This window comes from Gracilinanus agilis, chromosome 3 (genome assembly GCF_016433145.1).
Source record: "Gracilinanus agilis isolate LMUSP501 chromosome 3, AgileGrace, whole genome shotgun sequence".
In the NCBI taxonomy this organism is placed as follows: Eukaryota; Metazoa; Chordata; class Mammalia; order Didelphimorphia; family Didelphidae; genus Gracilinanus; species Gracilinanus agilis.
Window position 1 is genome coordinate 67,092,886 of NC_058132.1, and position 18,937 is coordinate 67,111,822.

The 18,937-nt window shown below is 39.3% G+C and overlaps 1 protein-coding gene across 2 annotated transcripts in view; it reads left to right on the forward strand.

The window, feature by feature from the left end:
* Positions 1–18,937, forward strand: part of GMEB1 (glucocorticoid modulatory element binding protein 1) — a 43,443-nt gene that overhangs the window by 4,961 nt on the left and 19,545 nt on the right. For both annotated transcript variants that reach the window (XM_044667947.1, XM_044667948.1), the window contains exon 2: positions 10,845–11,002. In XM_044667947.1, the coding sequence (XP_044523882.1) occupies positions 10,875–11,002 (128 nt within the window). In that variant the 5' untranslated portion in view covers positions 10,845–10,874. The remainder of the gene's footprint in view (positions 1–10,844; positions 11,003–18,937) is intronic.

The window sequence follows — 18,937 nt, forward strand, 5'->3', positions numbered from 1 at the left end:
GGCCGCGCGCGCTCTTGGCCTCCGCCCGCCTGCCGAGGCTCGCGCGCCCCCGCCGAGGCCCGGCCCCGCCAGCCCCCAGCGCGAGCCCCCGCGGAGCCCGCGCGCCCCGAGCCCGGGCAGGGCAGGCCGCGAGCAGGCCGAGCGCAGAGCAGCCCCGGGCCTAGGGCCTCCGTGCGTGGCAGGGACCTCAGGGCCCCATTGCGTCCGGACGCTTCGTTTTACAAGGGGGGGGGGTAAACTGAGGTCCGGGCATTGTAGGGGCCGGTCCAAGGTCACCCAGGGTGAACGCGACAGAGCCAGAAAGAGGCCTAGGAGGGAACCGGCGTTTATTTAGCAACTACTACGTGCTGGGCACTGAGCCCCGAGCCTCGTGTGATCTCTTTTGAACTTCAAAACTCTGCCTCGGGGAAGATTCGAACTCCAGCTTGCTGGCGCTAGAGCCAGTATTCAGTCCTTTGCCCCAAGCCACGGGGAAACGGACCGGGGTGGGAGGGGTGCTACCCGACCGCCCCTCCCCCATCATTGTAGATGGAAAATAAGTGGTGCTTCCAAGGTCAGAGGTTACTGGAGGAGCCCCAAGTGCTAGAAGACCCCTCCTCTCCCTATTTACGGCTGGAAAGAATTAGGGGTGTTACTGGGGAATCGCTTCTCTGTCAGAGGTCGAGGAAGGAGCCAGGAGTGGTGCTAGAAGATCCCATCCCATTTCTATGTAGAACAGGGAATTGGGGGCTGCTGGAAGGACCCGTTACCCCCATCTTTGTAGTCCAGGGAGTTGGGGACTGCTAGAGGATCTTAGATTCTAAGAAGGAGCCGAGTGTTTCCAGAGGACCTTCTCTTAAGTCAGGGATGCAGTCGGGCACCTCTTCTGTAGGGACCCTTCCTCTGTCAGAGCTGGAAACCAAAACATTTAGAAAAGCGAAAATAACCTCATGCCAGAGCAGTGCATTCAGATTTTAAAATTTAATATGAAAATTTTGTTTTATTTACTTAAAGCATTAAAATAAAAATTAAATCCTGTCTTCAGCGGGAGGCTTTTCCCAGCGTGACCCTTACCCTCCATTCCCAGTAGTGGCCTTTCACTGGAGAGTTGTCTTCCTTTTAATATTTTACTTATCTCTAGCTATTTACGTGTTTGTTTCCCTTATTAGAACGTGAGCTCCTTGAGGGCAGGCAAGGTCTTGCATTTTTTTGTATAGTCACCATTTGTACTGTGCTTGGTACTTAGGGAGAGGGCTGACTCCAGAGATTTAATTGATACAGGAAACTGGGCTAGGCATTACTTTCTCCTCATTCAACTTAAAAGTTTTAAAGGCTTTCCTGGAGCAGAGGTGTAAGACAGACCCAAACTGGATTAAAATGTAATTGGGAAGTAGTTAAAAAATAAAAATACAGTAAAACAGTAATACTAATATTTATACTTTTATAAATCAATATGTGGCCCTGGGGATTCTTTTATGTGGTTTATGTATGAGTTGAGAGGTTGACTGACTTGCTCAGGATCATGAATCCTGTATGTATCAGATGCAGGATTTGAACTTTTTTCCCCCAGTGCTGTGGACCTAAGTAAACAACAAATGTTTGTTGACTGACTCAGCAATTATCAAGTGTTTACTGTGTGCCAGGTACCCTAGATATATAGAAGATTTAAAAAAAAAGCCAGTCTGCCTTCACAGAGCTTGCTTTCTAACTGGGAAATTGTACACAGTAAAGTCAAAATACAGAAGATGGACCAAGTCCTTGCAAGAGAATATAGAAGGGACACTAACAGTTCTGGGGGAATTAGGAAAGGCCTCATGTGAGAAGTTGTGTGATGGTGCCCTTAAGGAGAAATAAGGACTTTGGGAACTTGGGTAGATTTGGGAGGAAAGATACTGAGTTCTATTTTAAGTTTGAGGTTCTGGCAGGACATCCATTAGGAAATGTCTGATGGTTATTTGGTGATCAGGAGAGAGCTCTGGAGAGAGACTAGAGCTATTGATCTGGGAGTCATTTGCAGAGAGATAATTGAACTTATGAGATAACTGAGAGAGAGGGAAATGGAGCCAGGACAGAACCTTAGGATGTGCTCTCAGAAAATGATCTGGTAGAGGAGATTGAGAAAGACTGAACAAATAGGAAAGCCAAGAGAGGAAGAAGTATCCTGCTGGAGAAAATGTAGCATTTTCTTCAGATAGGAAATAGGCAATAATAGAGTCAAAAGCTGCAGAGGTAGAAGAGCCTGAGAAAAAGGAAAGTATCCAGAAAGTTGGAAGCCACCTCCTTTACCCTGGAAAATGAGACATGCCTTATGTCAGAAGTTAGAGGAATCCATAATAATCATAGGAACCCACTCCCCACCCAACCCCTGCCTGCCTATCTCCTACCGACATATGGCAGAGGAGTTGGGGGGGGGGCATCTCACACATCAGAGATCTGTGAATGGATCTAGGCCGCTCATAGGACTCCCCTCCCAACCACATTTACTTTTATATATATCCAGGCTGTTGATAGGACTCCCTTCTACCCCTTACCCCCCAATAACATATATGTTGTGGAGGACCACCTCTTAATTAAACATCTGGAATGAGACTAACCTGCTCATAGAACTTCCCACCCTTCCACTTAGCCACATATGGAAGGGGAGTTTTTGAAGGACCATGGCATGGATCTGTGAATGAGCCCAAAGCTGCTCATGAAATACCCACCTCCTTCATCCAATGTCAGGCACTTGATGGAAAAATCTCCCCTCCCTAGAAAAGGAATCTAGTTTGCTCAGAGGCAGTACCAAATATTGGAAAGGTTACCTTTCCAATTTGGAGTTGGGACTTGGGTTAAAATCCTGACACTGTCATTTACTATTTGTGTGATCTTGGGCAAATCACCTAACATATTTGTAAAATGAAGTGATTGGAACTGATCAGGAGTTCTTAACCCTTTTTGTTTTGTGCACCCTTTTGGCCGTCTGGTTAAGGAAGGAAAGAAATAAACACCTGTTAAGCACCCATTATGGGCCAGGCACTGTGCTAAGTGCTTTTTTATTATTATTATTTTTTATTTTTATTTTTTAAAGGCAATGGGGGTTAAGTGATTTGCCCTGGGTCACACAGCTGGTGTGCTAAGTGCTTTTACAAATATTATGCCATTTGATAAACCCGTGGACCTCCACAATATGTTTGTTGCCTACATTCATAGATGAATTATTTTTCCCCATTCAAATTCATAGACTTCCCCAGTCAAATCTCTCCGTGGATCCTACATTAATAACCCCTTGATGTAATCAGTGATCTTTATGGTCCTTTTTAGTTCTAAAATTGTTATTTATTAGACTATGAGCTCTTTGAAGGTAAGGACTGTTTTTACTTTTTCTTTGTAACCCCATCTCCCTGGGGATACTACCACTACGCTTAAATGTTTGTGGATTGATTGATTGGGCCTGTGATGGTATATCTGTCTCCCAGGGGATAGAGAAAGTGGGGTTGGGGTTTGGAAGGAGAAACCTTGTTGGAGAAGATATCAGTGGAGAGGAAGGTCTGGTCCTATGCCAGACACTAACTCTGTGACCTCTCCAGATCTTAGAAGATCTCATCAGTAGAATGTGGATAGTGATAGATGCACTACTTCTCTCATCCAGTTCTGAGACTCAGGTGAAGAAATGTATGTTAAGCTCTTGGTGGACTCTTTAAGAAATTCTGTGTAAATGTCAGTTATTGTTATTAAAGAAATTCCCCCTCTCCCATTCCAGTATGTGGAGGAAGGCATGCAGGGCACTGATGAAGGACCCCATGCCATTTGAGGGAGTCAGGGAAGAAGCATAGGATGAGAATAAAATGTTCCAGCTTATGCTGAGCTGGGAAGGGAAGAAAGGAGGCCTTCCAAGGTCTTGAGAGGAAGAGAAATTAATTTTAATTCAGTTTAACCTTCATTGGCTGACTAAGTGTGATATTTAACCTCTCTAGGTCCTAGGGGACCCTCCAAGACCACAAATTGCTTAGAAGGTGCTGAGCTGCCTTCATAGAGGAATTTCCTCATCCTTGAGGAAAATGATGAAATTTCAGCCAGCCCTAGCCTGCTCTTAAGGGCCAGGTACTGTGCTTGATCTTGAGGGTGATACAGACATTAATTTTAAATATTCCTCAATTTTTGAGGAATTTAGTTTCTCTTTTTAAAAAGTTTTTTTATTTGATCATTTCCACCATCCCTACTCTCTTCCTCTTAACTGGACCATCCCTTTATAACAAAAACAATTAAGCAAAAATTCCAGGTTAACTGTGACCATGTCTGATGATGCAGCATTCTTCCCTGATATCCCATACCACTCTGAGAGGAAGGGGTGTTTTCGTTATTTTGGGGGACTGTAACTAGTTTTTCAAGGATTCAGTTCAGCTTCCTCTGAATAGTCTTTCTATTTATATTATCATATAATAATTGTATGCTTTTTTTTGTTCTCCTTATTTCAGTTTATATTAGTTCATATAACTTTCCAAGTAAATTTCTTTGAATTTCTCATTTGTCATTTCTTTCTTCACAATAGTATTTCATTATGTTCATTTACTACCATTTATTCAGTTATTCAGTTTCATGCAGGCTTATTTTGGCCCTCAGTTCTGACTTTTAACTCAAGTTGTAGTCCCTTAAATCATAGTGGGATGACTTTACCAAGCTTCTTGTTGACCACTCATTTATTAGAATCTAGAATAGTGATTTCCAAGCAGCTATTTAGAAAGCTTTACTGTTCCTAAGAAGTTGCTATTACCCTGACTGTGATTCTTTGTAACTTATTTTCTCAGGATCACTGCATTGAATTAATGAGAAGAATAAGAAAGATGGGGAAAAAATCAGGGAATGTTGTCCTAAGTATACCTTTAAAATAAGAATTGGCTGAGTATAGACTACTTTTCCTTACCTTAGCTATTAGAAAGTAAAAGTAAGCAAATGATTAGATTAAATATTTTCAGAATATATTTATAATCACTACTTTTCTTATCCTTCAAATTCTAGACCTGATTGCTTTGCTACATTGAGCACAATAAGCATATTCCTCCGGTTTAGACATTGTTTTTCTGTTACTTTTAGGAGAAACATAAAAGCCTGAATTTAATTTTGAACAAATTAAATCCCGTTTTTTTACCCATTATCTAAACAATCTGGGTCTCCTTTTTTTTACCATTCTTTGTCTTGAGAATAAGACACTTTCCTACCACTTTGATTTTCCTTATTTTCTTTTTAAGCCAGCAAGGAGTTCTCCATGATGTCAAGACATTATGGATTTTTGAAGGCCCTTCCTTAAAATACTCAGGGGAGCTTCATTCCCATCTTGCCCCAGGAGTTTTTGTTGTCATGAACAACAGCACACTTCAGTTTGCATTCAGCAGAAGACAAGATACTTTGCCTTTAGCTGATAGAGTAATAAGAAGTGCTGGTTTCATATTACTTGTCAGGAATCTGGCCCTTTGGGTGATAAAGGAGCACCCCTTTCTCAAACTTGCCTCTAAGAGAACATAAGAATTGCCATATTGGGTCAGATTCTTTGATCTATCTGCCTAGTACTTGGACACATTGACTTTTGTTTTATGGAAGGACATGTAATGCCGTATGCAGAACACTGAATTTAAAGGCTCTGGACCTGGTTTTGAATTTTAGCTCTTTTACTTATTACCAGTATTAACTTGGGCAAGTAATTTTCATTTCTCATTTATAAAATGCGAGGGATGGACTAGATGACTTAAGTTTCCTTCAACTCTAAAGCTATGTTAACTGTACTATAAATGTTCAAAAGGTTAATATGGGTACTCTCAACATGTAATTTTAGTTAATAGTATATTGTGGGTTTGGTATTATCCATAAAATTATCTTAGGCCTTTTGGAATCTGTTTTCCACTAGTACCACCTTTTAAAGGTACCAAATGCTTTCACAAAGTACTTTTCTAAGTTACTTTTATTTTTTCCAAATTTACATTGTTCAAGCTGTGTTTTACACTTTTTTTTTAAACCCTTACCTTCCGTCTTGGAGCAATACTGTGTATTGCAATGCTCCAAGGCAGAAGAATGGTAAGGGTAGGCAACTGGGGTTAAGTGACTTGCCCAGGGTCACACAGCTGGGAAGTGGCTGAGGCCAGATTTGAACCTAGGACCTCCCATCTCTAGGCCTGACTCTCAATCCACTGAGCTACCCAGCTGCCTCCTGGTTTTACACTTAAAAAAAAAAATTTGCTGATATCTTATGTTTTCATATGACCTTCTTTTCTGAATATCCCTCCACTTCACACACCCCTCCCCCACCTTCTTCCTCTACCCAGTTAGGCATCATAAGATCATAGATTTTGAGGTGGTAAGAGAATAAAAAAGAAAGAAGGGAAGGAAAAGCAGTCCTGCAAAACTAGCCAGCACAGCATTCAAATCTGACAGTATATGGAATGTTCCACCCATAGTTCTCCACCTTTGCCCAGGAGGAAGGGAGGTTTTGCTTTACTTTTACAGGTGCCCTTATCACTGGAATTAAGGAATTTTCTTATTCTGGGGCCTGGTAAAAGAGACTGTTTTCTCTGGACATACCCTTTTATGAATTTATAACCTGATTATGTCCCTTTCCAGATGGGAAGAGTATTAATCAGGTCTGTTATCACACATCAGCCCCTATCCTCAAGGTTAATGTTTCTGTTATTATCTAATACATCAATTAAGAAAGAAAACATTTATTACATTTGTTATATTTAGTTTTTTATGTTTTAGAGCTTCATGGTCACTACTCAAGAAAAAATTTAAATAAGTTTCAGAAGGGTTTATATATTTTATGGGTCAATCTCTGACTATTTTACCCCTTTCCACAGTGATAAATCCAAACCTTTCTCATCTGGCCCTCAACTCCATCCTCACCCTCTTCTTTCTCAGCAAGTGACTTTACTGAGAAGATTGAAGCCACTTCTAATGAGCTATTTCCCCTTCAATGCTAAGCCCTTGAAAAAATAGCCTTGCCTTCACTTCCTTGAACCAGGCTCCTGCAGTCTGGCTTCAGCCCTTACCACTCCACTGAGACTACTTCTTCCCAAGTCATCCATGCATGAACTTTTAATTGCTTTTTTTCAGTTTTCCTCCATGAAATATTTAGCATTATTGACCACCCCTTCCTAGATAATCTCTCCTCCTAAGGCTTTTAAGATACTGCTTCTTTCTCATTGTCTCCTTAAACCTGTCTAACCACTCCTAGGTCAGCTTTCCAAATTGATCCTCCTCCTATTCCCACCTCTTAAATGTGGGTGTTCCCCAGTATTTGGGCCTAAGTCTTCTTCTTTCTCTTTAAGCTCTCCTTAGAACACATTCACTACCCTGGCTACAGTTGATCACTTCTGTTTATTTACATGACTCCCCAGACTTTCTCTCCAGACCCATTCTACCCTCCTAGCTCACATTAGGCATTTCTTCTACTTTGCTAGATAGCTTCCCCTAGGTGTGTACTTATGGGGCTCCAAATCAAACATGCCCCAAATTGGACCCTACAACTTTCCTTCCTGACCTTCCCCTCCTCCAGTCTTCTCTATTTCTGAGATGACACAACAGTCCTTCCAGTCACCCAGGCTCTAACCTTGGAGTCATCTTTGATGATTCCTTCACCCTCATCTGCCACATCAAATCAGTAAAGCTGCTTGCCAGGCTTTACAATAGAGTTCTTGCATCTTTTCCTCTTTATTCCTATTACCATCAGACTCATTCAGACCTTATCAATGCTCTTCTGGACCAATGTACAAGCCTCTTAACTTGGTCTTTCTACTTCCAATGAATATCTCCCCTCTAAGGTCCATCCTCCATAGTGTTACCCAAATAATCTTATGGTGAAAGAACCATGTCATTTCTCTGCTTAAAGGCTCTCATTTTTTTTCTTATATACAGGATAAAATATAAAAAAATTGTGTCAAGCCCACCACTTTGTGGCTTCAACCTATTCTCCATTCTCTGTCTAGATGACCATACTCCAAACTACTCCAAAGGAATTTAAATACCAGCCTTTCCCTACCCATTCTACCTTCCCTTTGGCAGGATCACATACACATCCTCCCCTTCTTGCTTGTAGAAATTATTTTCTTCTTTCAAGGCCCAGCCCTACTATTATCTCAAGTCAGTCAACGAAGATTTGTTGTTCAGTACTTTGCCAAGACTCTGTCTTTGGGGTTTTCTTGGTCAGGATACTAGAGAGGTATGCCATTTCTTTCTTCATTTCATTTGACTGGTGAGGAAACTGAGGCAGACAAGATTAAGTGACTTGCCAAGTTAAAAGTATCTGAGGTCTGATTTCAATTCAGACCCAAGCGTTCTATCCAATTCACTATCTAGCTGTCCCAAGTAGTAAGCACCCAAGATGGGCTGGATGCTCTGTGGTTACAAAGGCAAAAAGCCCTTATCCTCAAAGGACTGACTTAATTTTGGAAGAAATAACATGCATAGAAAAACAAATACAAGATAGTTGGTAGTTGGAGAGTCTGGGAATGGCCCAGTGTAAGAGGCAGAACTTAAATTGAGATTTGAAGGATATTAGGCATTCTAAGAGAAGAGGGAATCTCATATGGTCAGTCATGGGAGTCAGCCGCAACAAAGGCAAAGAAATGAGAGATGGAATGTTAAAGAGAAAGATTTGCAAGTAGGAACAGAATGAAGAGAATAATGCAGAATGAACCTGGAAAGGTAGGCTAGAACAATTGTAGGGTCTTTAAATAGCACACTGGAGTTTGTATTTGACAGGAACTACTAGAAGTTTTTGAGCAGGAATGGCATGCTTAGATATGTTTATTAGAAACGTCACTGGTAACTGGAGAGATTTCTAGGCAGAGAGTCCAATTTAGGAGGCTTTGACCAGGTAAGAGATGATGAGGGCTTCAACCAAGATGGTGGTGATATATGGAAAACTTACTCTGATTGCCACAAGATCTTAAAATGATCTTATCTGGCCCAAATTTTCTTGGAGCACATTAGTCTTCTTTGACTATATAACTTTTATACTTCGTATCATTTTTACTTCTCCACTAGGTCATAATAAACTTGAGGGAAGGAGCCTTGATAATTTTCTCATCTTGGTGTCTCCAATAAGTTGCTTTGCACAGAGAAGGCACTTAACATTTTGGTGAATAAAATATTATAAGGGAATTAAGCAAAAGTAGAAGTAGGGGAGGAGGTAAGGTGTTTTATTAAGTTCCTAACCTTTTGAGCTTAGTGTTGAGAATACGCCCAGAGTCCTTCAAAACAACTTTTGCTATTGATGCCAGAGATGAAATAACAGATTGGAAGAATCATAAATCAATACACCTGTACAACATTTATTTAGTGCCTACTCTCTGCTGGTGGAGCTACAAAGTCAGAAAGACCAAGTTCCTCATCGGTAAACTGAAGGCATTTCAATGAATGACCCCTGTGATCCTTCCTATCCTAAATCTATCAACCTATGATTCTTATCTTTCTGGAACTCATTCTCCAATTGGTTGTATTAGGTGACTCCTACCAGTTCTATATTTATGATCCTTTAATCCCATGAGAAGAAATAGGACTCTTGGCAGTGGGGAGCTGGTTTATGATCTCCAAAAAATATATACTCTCAACATTCTTTTAAGTTAAATCTGTATTAAATTATTCACCATGACTTTTGACAAAATAATAAATCAAGCTCTGACTTGTATTGTTTGCCAATTCTTGGAGGTACAAATGTTCACACTGACAATTTAACAATCAGATCTCCAGAACCTGTCTGAGCTGGCTCCAGCCCAGTTTAACTGTTGGATCAGTGATGTAGCCTGGGGTGGTGGGGGAAAGAGAGCTGTATTTAGTCAGGAAGACTTTTCATTCCAAACCTGCCTCTGACACTTATAAACTGTGGGTGAGCCCCCTCAAGCACCTATAGTACCACCTTACAGGGCTATTGTAAGGATCCTATGTGATCCAGTCCGGAAAATATTTTGTTCATGCTAGCAGGGATAGGGCTGGTAGATAGTACTCACTACCAGTGTTGGTAGGAAGCACTTTTACTAGACCTCTGCATAGGCCCTGTTGAACATGTTACTTTTCCTGAAATTCAGGAGTTTCAGATGGCAACATCCATTTGCCTCTTCCCCAAGCAGGGCTTTGAAGAGCATACCCTCTGTGCAGACTGTTCTACAAGGGATTATTGAGCACTGTGCTTTCATATAGGTAGTAAGCACTTAATAAATATTTATGGATTAAAATGGTCTCTTCCCTTAGGGAACTTTCACTCTTGGGAGGAGAAAATATCTATACTCATAGTTTACATGACAAATATTTACAGTATGCACACAAATGCTGAAGGCTGCTGGAAGGAGGAGAACCTAAACCTCCTTCTTCCCATAGCCTTTATCCTATTAGGGATTCCTGCTTGATGCTTGCTTTGCCCTGGCTAATGTTTGCCCTGGTTCCCACTGTCTGAAGGCTGAATTTTACCAAATTTTAAATTAAAAAATTTTTTTCACATTTTACCTTTCCTCCAGGGTTCTTTGATACCCTTAGAAGGAGGTCTCTTAAGCCCCTACAGATTATATTCCTCCAATTTTAGAGTCTAAGCTCCTCAGTTTCATTTAATCCCTTAAGTCAGATGATTTTCCTACAAAGAAATATTTACTTCAAAGGTAAAATAAATAAGAACAAACATAAATCCCTCCCCCACAACACTTGGGGGGCATGATCCCCCCATACCACTCAGTTTCTGAGGAGAATCAAATTATTCTCATAGCTTCACTCAGCTCCTATGGAGCATTCGTCCCTCCGAGTTCCAAGTTCAAAGCCTCCCCCTGAGCTTGCATCCCTAGGATCATGGCTTCTCAGGACTTCTCTCCTACCAGAGCTTGTCGCTGATAGAGCTTCATCCCTTACAGAGTTCTCAGCCTCCCGACTTCATGTGAAAGATGGCCAATGCTGAAGTGAGTGTCCCTGTGGGGGATGTAGTTGTGGTGCCGACCGAAGGGAACCAGGGGGAGAACCCTGAAGACACCAAAACCCAGGTGATCTTGCAGTTACAGCCTGTGCAGCAAGGGTAAGTGAGCAAAACTTTGGATACTCTGGAAATCTAGGGAGCTGTGAAGGATCAGGGAGAGAGAATATCATAAAACAGGAGTGCTCTTAGCCCTGACCCATTAGAGGTGCCTTCCTTCCTCTGACATCCTGGCCTTTGTCATTAGTGATGTTGAAGGCAGGCAGATATATAACATTGCAGGCAGGCTTAAGAGATGTCACCTTTCTTGTTAAGGGTCTTTAGACCCTCATGAAAATGGCAACCAAATATTTAAGTGCTTGCCATATGCAAAGCAGTGTGGCAGGTGCTATAGGCAGTGTGTTCTGGAATGGCTTGTACTAAAGGCTGGTTGTTAAATTTTCATTCTGAGTATTTACAGCTCGGAAATTGGCAAACACAACAAATCGGGGATTGATTTATTGTCCTGTTGATTGTATAGACTCCAGAAAAAGTGATGGAGTGAATAATGCAAGTTAAACTTAAAAGTTTGTCCTATGTCCAGTTTTTGTTGTTGTTGTTTTAAACATTTTACCAATACCACACTGGCTGTAACAAAGACAGGGTCCTCACTCCTGTGGAACTCAGATCTCTTTGAGTGGAGAAAAGAGGAATTTATAAAAAGACAATTAGCTTTATGAGATAGTATATGTGGAAGGGGTTAGCATTAGCTTTTTGGGCTGTCATGTCACACATTTGGCCCTAGGATGATCAGGGAAGATTTCACAGAGGATGTGGGATTTGAACTGGATTTAAAAGGATGAGTAGGAATTAAATGTGCAGAAATAATGGTAGGGAGGGACATATTAGGGATCCCAAAATAAGGATACAAACATCACATTCAAATCAACCAAGAGAGATATTTAACATTGTCCTCAAAACTTCATAAGAGATTCCCTGGCTTCTTTTGACATTTTCTTCAAGTGTTTCAACCTTTGTTGGCAGAATATACTTCATGGAGTCTGACTTGAATATTTCTTGGCTTTTTTTCCCCCAGAGATACAATGATATAATCATTTATTATTGTTTAAAAAAAAACAAACCTCCCAACATTTTAAGCAATGCCAGTTTATGATAAAGAACATAATAACATGGCATTCACATTAGGCTTTTTATTTCTTGTTCTAACTTTATTTGACACTTTTTTTTAAAGGTTTATTTGGTGTCTTTTGTATTTTATACTAGTCATTTCCCAATATATCGCCCCTCCACCAAGAACAACAGTTAAGCAAAGCAAAACCTGTAGACAAAATGACACCACCTAATAGCATGTGTAACATCTCACTCCTGTGGTCCCTCCAACTTTTTGTCTAAACAAAGGAAATGTGCTTCATTCTGGGTTGGAAAGGGGCCAGAGAACTTCCTGACAATTAGCAGTATCCAAAAGTGTAATGGGCAGCCTCTGGCTGTAATGGGTGGTGAGCTCCCATTCTCTTTGAAGGACTCTAAGGAGAGACTAGAGGCGATGGTATATCAGACAGTTGGGATGGTGTGGTTCTTTCTCTATATGGGTTGGACTGGATGGTTGCTGAGGTGATTCCAAGCCTTGCATCACATGATTCTGTGACTTCTTCATAGTTATTTCTTATTTGACAATAATGGTCTACTACATTCATTTATCAGTTTCTTTGGGGCAGCTAAGTGGCATGGTGCATAGAATGCCAGGCCTGGAGTCAAGAAGACCTGAGTTCAAATCTGGCCTCAGATACTAGATGTGTGATCCTGGACAAGTCACTTAACCTTTTGGTCTCAATTTCCTCATCTCTCCAAGGAGCTGGAGAAGAAAATGTTAAGTCACTCCAGTATCTTTGCAATGAAAATCTCAAATGGGGTCATGAAGAGTTGGACACAACTGAAACAACTGAACAATTGCCAATTTTTTTAGTCATTTTCCAGTGAAGTGGCACCCAATTTTTTTTCCCCATCGAAAAAGTGCTGCTATGAATATTTGTAGGTATAGGACCCTTCTGTCTTTAACCTCTTTATATTCCTATAGATTTTCTCTTCATAGACTTAGTTCTTTTCTTCTCTCCTTGATTCTATCTCTTCCTTTCCTTCAATGTATTGCCTTTTTTGGGGGGTGGAAGTATGTTGTAGATACCCTCTTAGTCTCCTTGGACATACGCCCTTCCATTGAAGGTTGGGAATAGTTTCCCTGTGTTCATTTAGAACCAGTTACTGTTCCTGTAGACAAAATGACACTTGTTAACAGCTAAATTAGCAAAGAACAAAAAACAAAAACCAGCTTCTTTTAGGATTTTTGGACACAGATACTAAGGTTTTTGTGAGGTTGAATCAGGTGATTGATTTCCAATTGTTTAACATAGATAGAAGCTTTTAAAGAAATGAGAGGCTAGTAGGTTTTTAAAATTTTTTTTTTTTTTAACAAAAGGAATTGCTGGTCATGTGCATTAATGCAAATATATTCTATAAGCAACTCTAAAAGCTCTTAGAAAAATTGAGGACATCAGGATTCCACCACCATTTTACTTTTCCAGGACTCACAGTGCCTTTCACATAATGGTCAATATAGTAAACACAACATAAATATTAGCTATTATTATTAAATAGATGTTTAATTTAATTGAATTTTGCAGAATACTTATGAGATTGAACACAAGTTCATTTTGAATTCATAATAGGGTATTCCTTAATGTCTCATAAGGACATGGAAATGACCCTGGGTCCCACACCCTTCACCCAAATAAATTAATTTTATTTATTCCTTTCTCTTCCCTACTTAGAATCATACATAAAGTATTTTCCTTTGCCTGCTGATTACTCCTTTGTCACAAAGAAAATTTTGAGCAAAAACTCAAATGACCAACCAATTTTATCTGACTGAATATGCCTTATTAGACATGTTCTCTTCTCTCTGCTACTAAGAGGGGAAAGTAGGTTTCCATCTTTTTTTTCTGAGACCAAGAGTTTGAATTCAGAAGCATTTTAGTGTTGTTTTTATGTTTTAATGTTATTTTAGTGTCCTCTTGATCTTATTCTATTTATCTCTAGTAAGTTCATTTAAGCTCATGCAAATCATGCTTTCCTAATTCCTTGTATTTGTTGTTTTGTAGTGCTATAATATTTCTGTGGCATTAATATACCACAATTTATTCAGCCATTCTCCACTTTATATCTTTTTTTTTTTTTTTTACTACAAAGAAGTACTGCTCTGAATATTTAGTTTTGTAAAGAACTCTTTTTTGGGGTCATTGATCTTCTTAGGTTTCACTTAGGCAGTAGTAGCCTGCCTAAGTGAAAAGGCAAAAACAATTTAATGGCTTTTCTTGCATGCTTCCAAATTGTTTTCCAGAATGAGTAATTCACAATCCCACCAACAATGTTAATAGTATATTAGTGTGTTTATTTCTGTAAAATCCTTTTCAACTTGCTGTTTTTAAAAATCATCTTTGCCAGTAAAAAAAAATAAAGTTGTAAATAAAACCTCAGAGTTGTTTTAATTTGCATTTCTCTTATTAGTGGCTTAAGAGCATTCTTTCATTTGGTTGTTGAGAGTTTGCATTTCTTCTTTTGAGAAGGTGCTGTTCATATTCTTTGACCAATTAGCTATTTGAGAATAGTTCTAAATCTTAATAGACTTGTGATAATTTCTTATATATCTTGAATATCAGAACTTTATTAGAGATATTTAATATGAAACTTTTTCTCCAGACATGTTTCCTCCTTAATTACATTGGTTTCTTCAGTAATCCTGGTCTTTTTTGTTGTTATATTTTAAGTTTCAATCTGTCTTTTTCATTCCATCCCCACCCTACCCTAGAGAAGGCCACCATTTCTCTCTCTCTCTCTCTCTCTCTCTCTCTCTCACACACACACACACACACACACACACACACACACACACACACACATATCCCATATGATGTATATTTCTATTTATCAGTTCTTTGGAGGTGGGTGGCATCTCCCTTCACAGGTCCTTTGTAGTTGATTTGAATATTCATAATACTCAGAATAGTTTAATTGTTCACAATTATTCTTCAAACAATATTGCTGTTACTGTAATGCAACATTCTCTTGGTTCTGCCTGTTTTACTCTTCATTATTTCAGACATCTTTCCATGTTTTTCTTTTTTAAAAATATTTTTTTTCCATTTGCAAATAATAACACTTTTTAACATACATTTTCCAGAACTTTGAGATTCAAATTCTCTCCTTCCTAACCTTCCCTTCCTTCTCCCATAGATGGCAAGCAATTTGATCTAGGTTATATGTAGTGATCACAAAAAACATTCGTTTTGTTCATGTTGTGAAAGAAGATTCATATAAAATAAAAGCCAAGAAAAAAAAGCCATAAAATAAAATGGAAAATAGTATACTTTGATCTGCATTCAGACTCTATCAGTTCTCTGGAGATGGATAGCATTTTTTATCATAAATCCTTCAGAATTGCCTTGAATCACCATATTGCTGATAAAAGCTAAGTCATTCATAGTTACTTGTCCTTACAATATTGTTGTCACTGTGTATAATATTCTTTTGGTTCTGCTCATTTTATTCTGCATCAGTTCATGTAGGTCTTTCCAGGTATTTCTGAAATCCTGTTTGTCATTCTTATAGCATAGTAGTATTCCATTACAATCATATACCATAACTTGTTTTGCCATTCCCCAGTTGATAGTCAGCTCCTCATTTTCCAGTTCTTTGCCACCACAAAGAAAGCTGCCATAAATATTTCTTGAATATATAGATTCTTTTCCTTTTCCCCTGGTGATTCTGGTGTCTTAAAGGCTAGGCCATTGAATCACCAGTTCTCACAGGCCTGGCCACAGACTTTGGGTTTATTGTCTGAAGATCATCCTAGTTAAATCTGGAGAAGCTCATTCATTACCTGAGACATGGTCATGAGGTGATTCTTTTGTGTGGCCTGGCTACTAAGGTGAAAATGGAGGGTAGTCTACTTAAGTGGAGGAAATAAACTACATGGATTCAAAAGTCATGGGTCCTAGATGTTTTGGAATATAGTTGAATTTCTACATAATGAGATTTGACCATCACCTTAATTTTGTCCAAATGTCCATCAATGCAGGAAAACCCCTGGAAGCTTCTCTGATTTCTGGATACTTCTAACAACGTGTAGGGGGATAGGAATGACACTATTTTAACAAGATGGCTTATTAATGGATAAGTCTAACCATGTTGCAGTTACACAGAATAAGACTAATTTTTCTCTTGCATAATAACCCTCATTCCACTCAGGAAGGAAACTGGAAGGGAAGGGATAGGGGAGGAGGGAGGCTCCCTGAAAGTATTGCTGAAGAATATTGGAAGGAGCACAGGGTTTAAACTCAAAGGACAGAGTTTAAACTCAAAGTTTGAATCCTCAATTCTGCCATTTATTGCTTGGGTGACCTTGGTCAGGTTCTTTGTCCTTTGGGTCTCAATTGTCTTATCTATAAAATGAAGGATATGAACCAGATGACCTCTGAGGTCCTTCCCAGATCTTCATCAATGATCCCTCAAAAAACCTGCACCAACTCTTATGTTCTCCCAGTTTTCTCTTCTCCAGGCTCTCTCTCTTCTTTATTGCCCCATATCATCCTATTTGCTCTTCTCTGGACCTGACCCAGTTCCTCCTAGTCTCTCCTCTTTTGAGATGACATAGTCTTGGACTCAGGTACAACACTGTAAATTATCATTGCTTTTATCCTTTACCTAGTAACATAATCTGCACTTAGCATTTTGGGACATTTTGGTCACACTACTGACTCATAGTCATATTGCTGTCAAATAAAATTCCAATCTTTTTTCTATGTATTGAAGCCCTATTTTTTTTCCAGCCTGTATTTTTGAAGATCTTAACCCCCCCCCCCAAGTACTGAAGCTCTTGTACCAATCCTTATTTGACTCTATATAATATTTTAGATCAACAACCTAGTTTGGCAAGATCTTTGTAAATCCAGAGTCTGTCCTTCAACAGTTAATGCTCCCTTCTCATTCTGGGTCATTAGCAAATTTGATACAGCATTCCTTCTTCCAGGTTACTGATAAAATATTGAATAGAATGGAATTAGTAGCATATTGCTAGGGCCTCCCACTATGCTTATAGTCTTTCAATTAATCAGCATTTTTTAGGAAGAGTCAACCAAGTATAACTATCTAATTGTACTTCTGTACTTTATCCATATTTTTATACCTCTATCTTTTTCCCTGGGATCTTGTTAGAGATTTTATCAGATGTCTTGCTGAAATCCAGCTATGTTTGGTGGCAACTGGGATGCAACTGAATTTGGTGTCAAAAGAACTGACTTTCCCACTTATTACCTGTGTCAGTTAGAATAAGGCTTTAGTTTCTTTATCTGTAAAATAAGGGGATTTGGATTAGATCTCCAAGATACCCTTTGGTTCTGGTACTCAGTGATTCTGTAGCATCTGTAGCATTTCTGTGGCCTAGTAATGTCATCAATGCAGAAATTAAAGTAGTTTGTAATGGCTTGTTTCTTGTGGCTCCTATTGATCATTTTTTCTTCCTGAGTACTCACCAACCATCTGTTCAATAATCTTGCAGTGATTTTGCTGGGACTTCATGGCAAGCTTATCAGTTTCATAGTAGTTTTTTTTTCCTTTTTTTTTTTCTCTTCTCTTTTCCAGAGAAGGACATTTACCTCTTTCCAGTCTTTTGATATCTCTTTCCTCACTTATATAGATCACACATTTTCTGGAAGATAATGAACAGTTGTTCCTTGATGACATTTGCAAGTTCTTTCAATTCTTTGCACCGTAATTTTTTTAGGGCCTAAACACTTGGACCTCACTTAAAGCACATTGGTGCTTTCCTACTGCCATTTCAGATCTCTCATGACCATGTTTGTGATGCCTGTTCCATGATGAAGATCATTTTCCTTGAGTTAAGACAGAAGCAGAAGAGTTCAGTAGTTCTCTTTTTTCTATGTCATCTATTAGCATTGCACCATCTGCCCTAAGACAAGGACCTTCCCTTTTCTTCTTCCCCCAAACATACCTAAATACTGTAAGCAATTGTCTTTAGCATTGTTCTCAAGCTTCCTCATGCTAGTCAGTCAGTAAGCATTTATTAAGTGCCTGCTGTGTGTGTCAGACACAAGTCCTGTGATTCTGAACCAGTCCTTGGTGATGTCAGTCCATCCTTTCTCCTTTATATGTATTGTGAATTCTGAGCACACTGAAGATATTCCTCTCTCCACGGCCACACTGGTCTTCCACTTCCTCATAGACATCATTTGTTAGAATGGTATCAGTTTCTTTTTTTTTAAACTGGAGAGGCTTGCTTCTCCAGCTCATTTTACAGATGAGGAACTGAGGCAAATAGGGTGAAATGACTTGGCCAGAGTCACACAGCTAGTAAACATCTGAGGGTATCAGTTTCTTAGTGAGCCCTTTCCAAGACTCCTGTGACATACTCTGAACATTTTCAGATTTGCTTTCCCAGAGTTTTGGGTATATGTTTAACTATACCCAATCTTATCTCCCTAGCTGTTAAGAATTGTCCATAAATAAATGAGTCAAAAAGACAACAGGAGTTCAGACCTGAGTTCAAGTCCCACCTCTTGAGAGAGACTGGCTGTGACATCTATAAAATTACAGGTCCAGCAAAAAAGATAAAGTAAGTAAACATATACACACAGGTATATTCTACATATGAGAAAAAGTGAGTGAGCCATTGAGATCAGGTCAATAATATTGAGACACTGGTCCTAAAGAAGAGATCTGAGAATATACTTTCTTCTCCCCTCTATACCCCTCGTAGAAGTTAGGATCCATAGATATGGAGCATTGCACAGATAACATCAGATTTTATTTTATTTTTTTTTTTGGTGTATTGGTCAGCTTTGCTCATTTTTTTCCTCTTCCTCTTTTTCTTAAAAAAAAAAATATTTGTTATAAGAAATGGTTTCTTTGTGAGAGGAAGGAGAGGTATACAAGGGGAAATTGAGGTGACATAAAAGCAAAAGATAATAA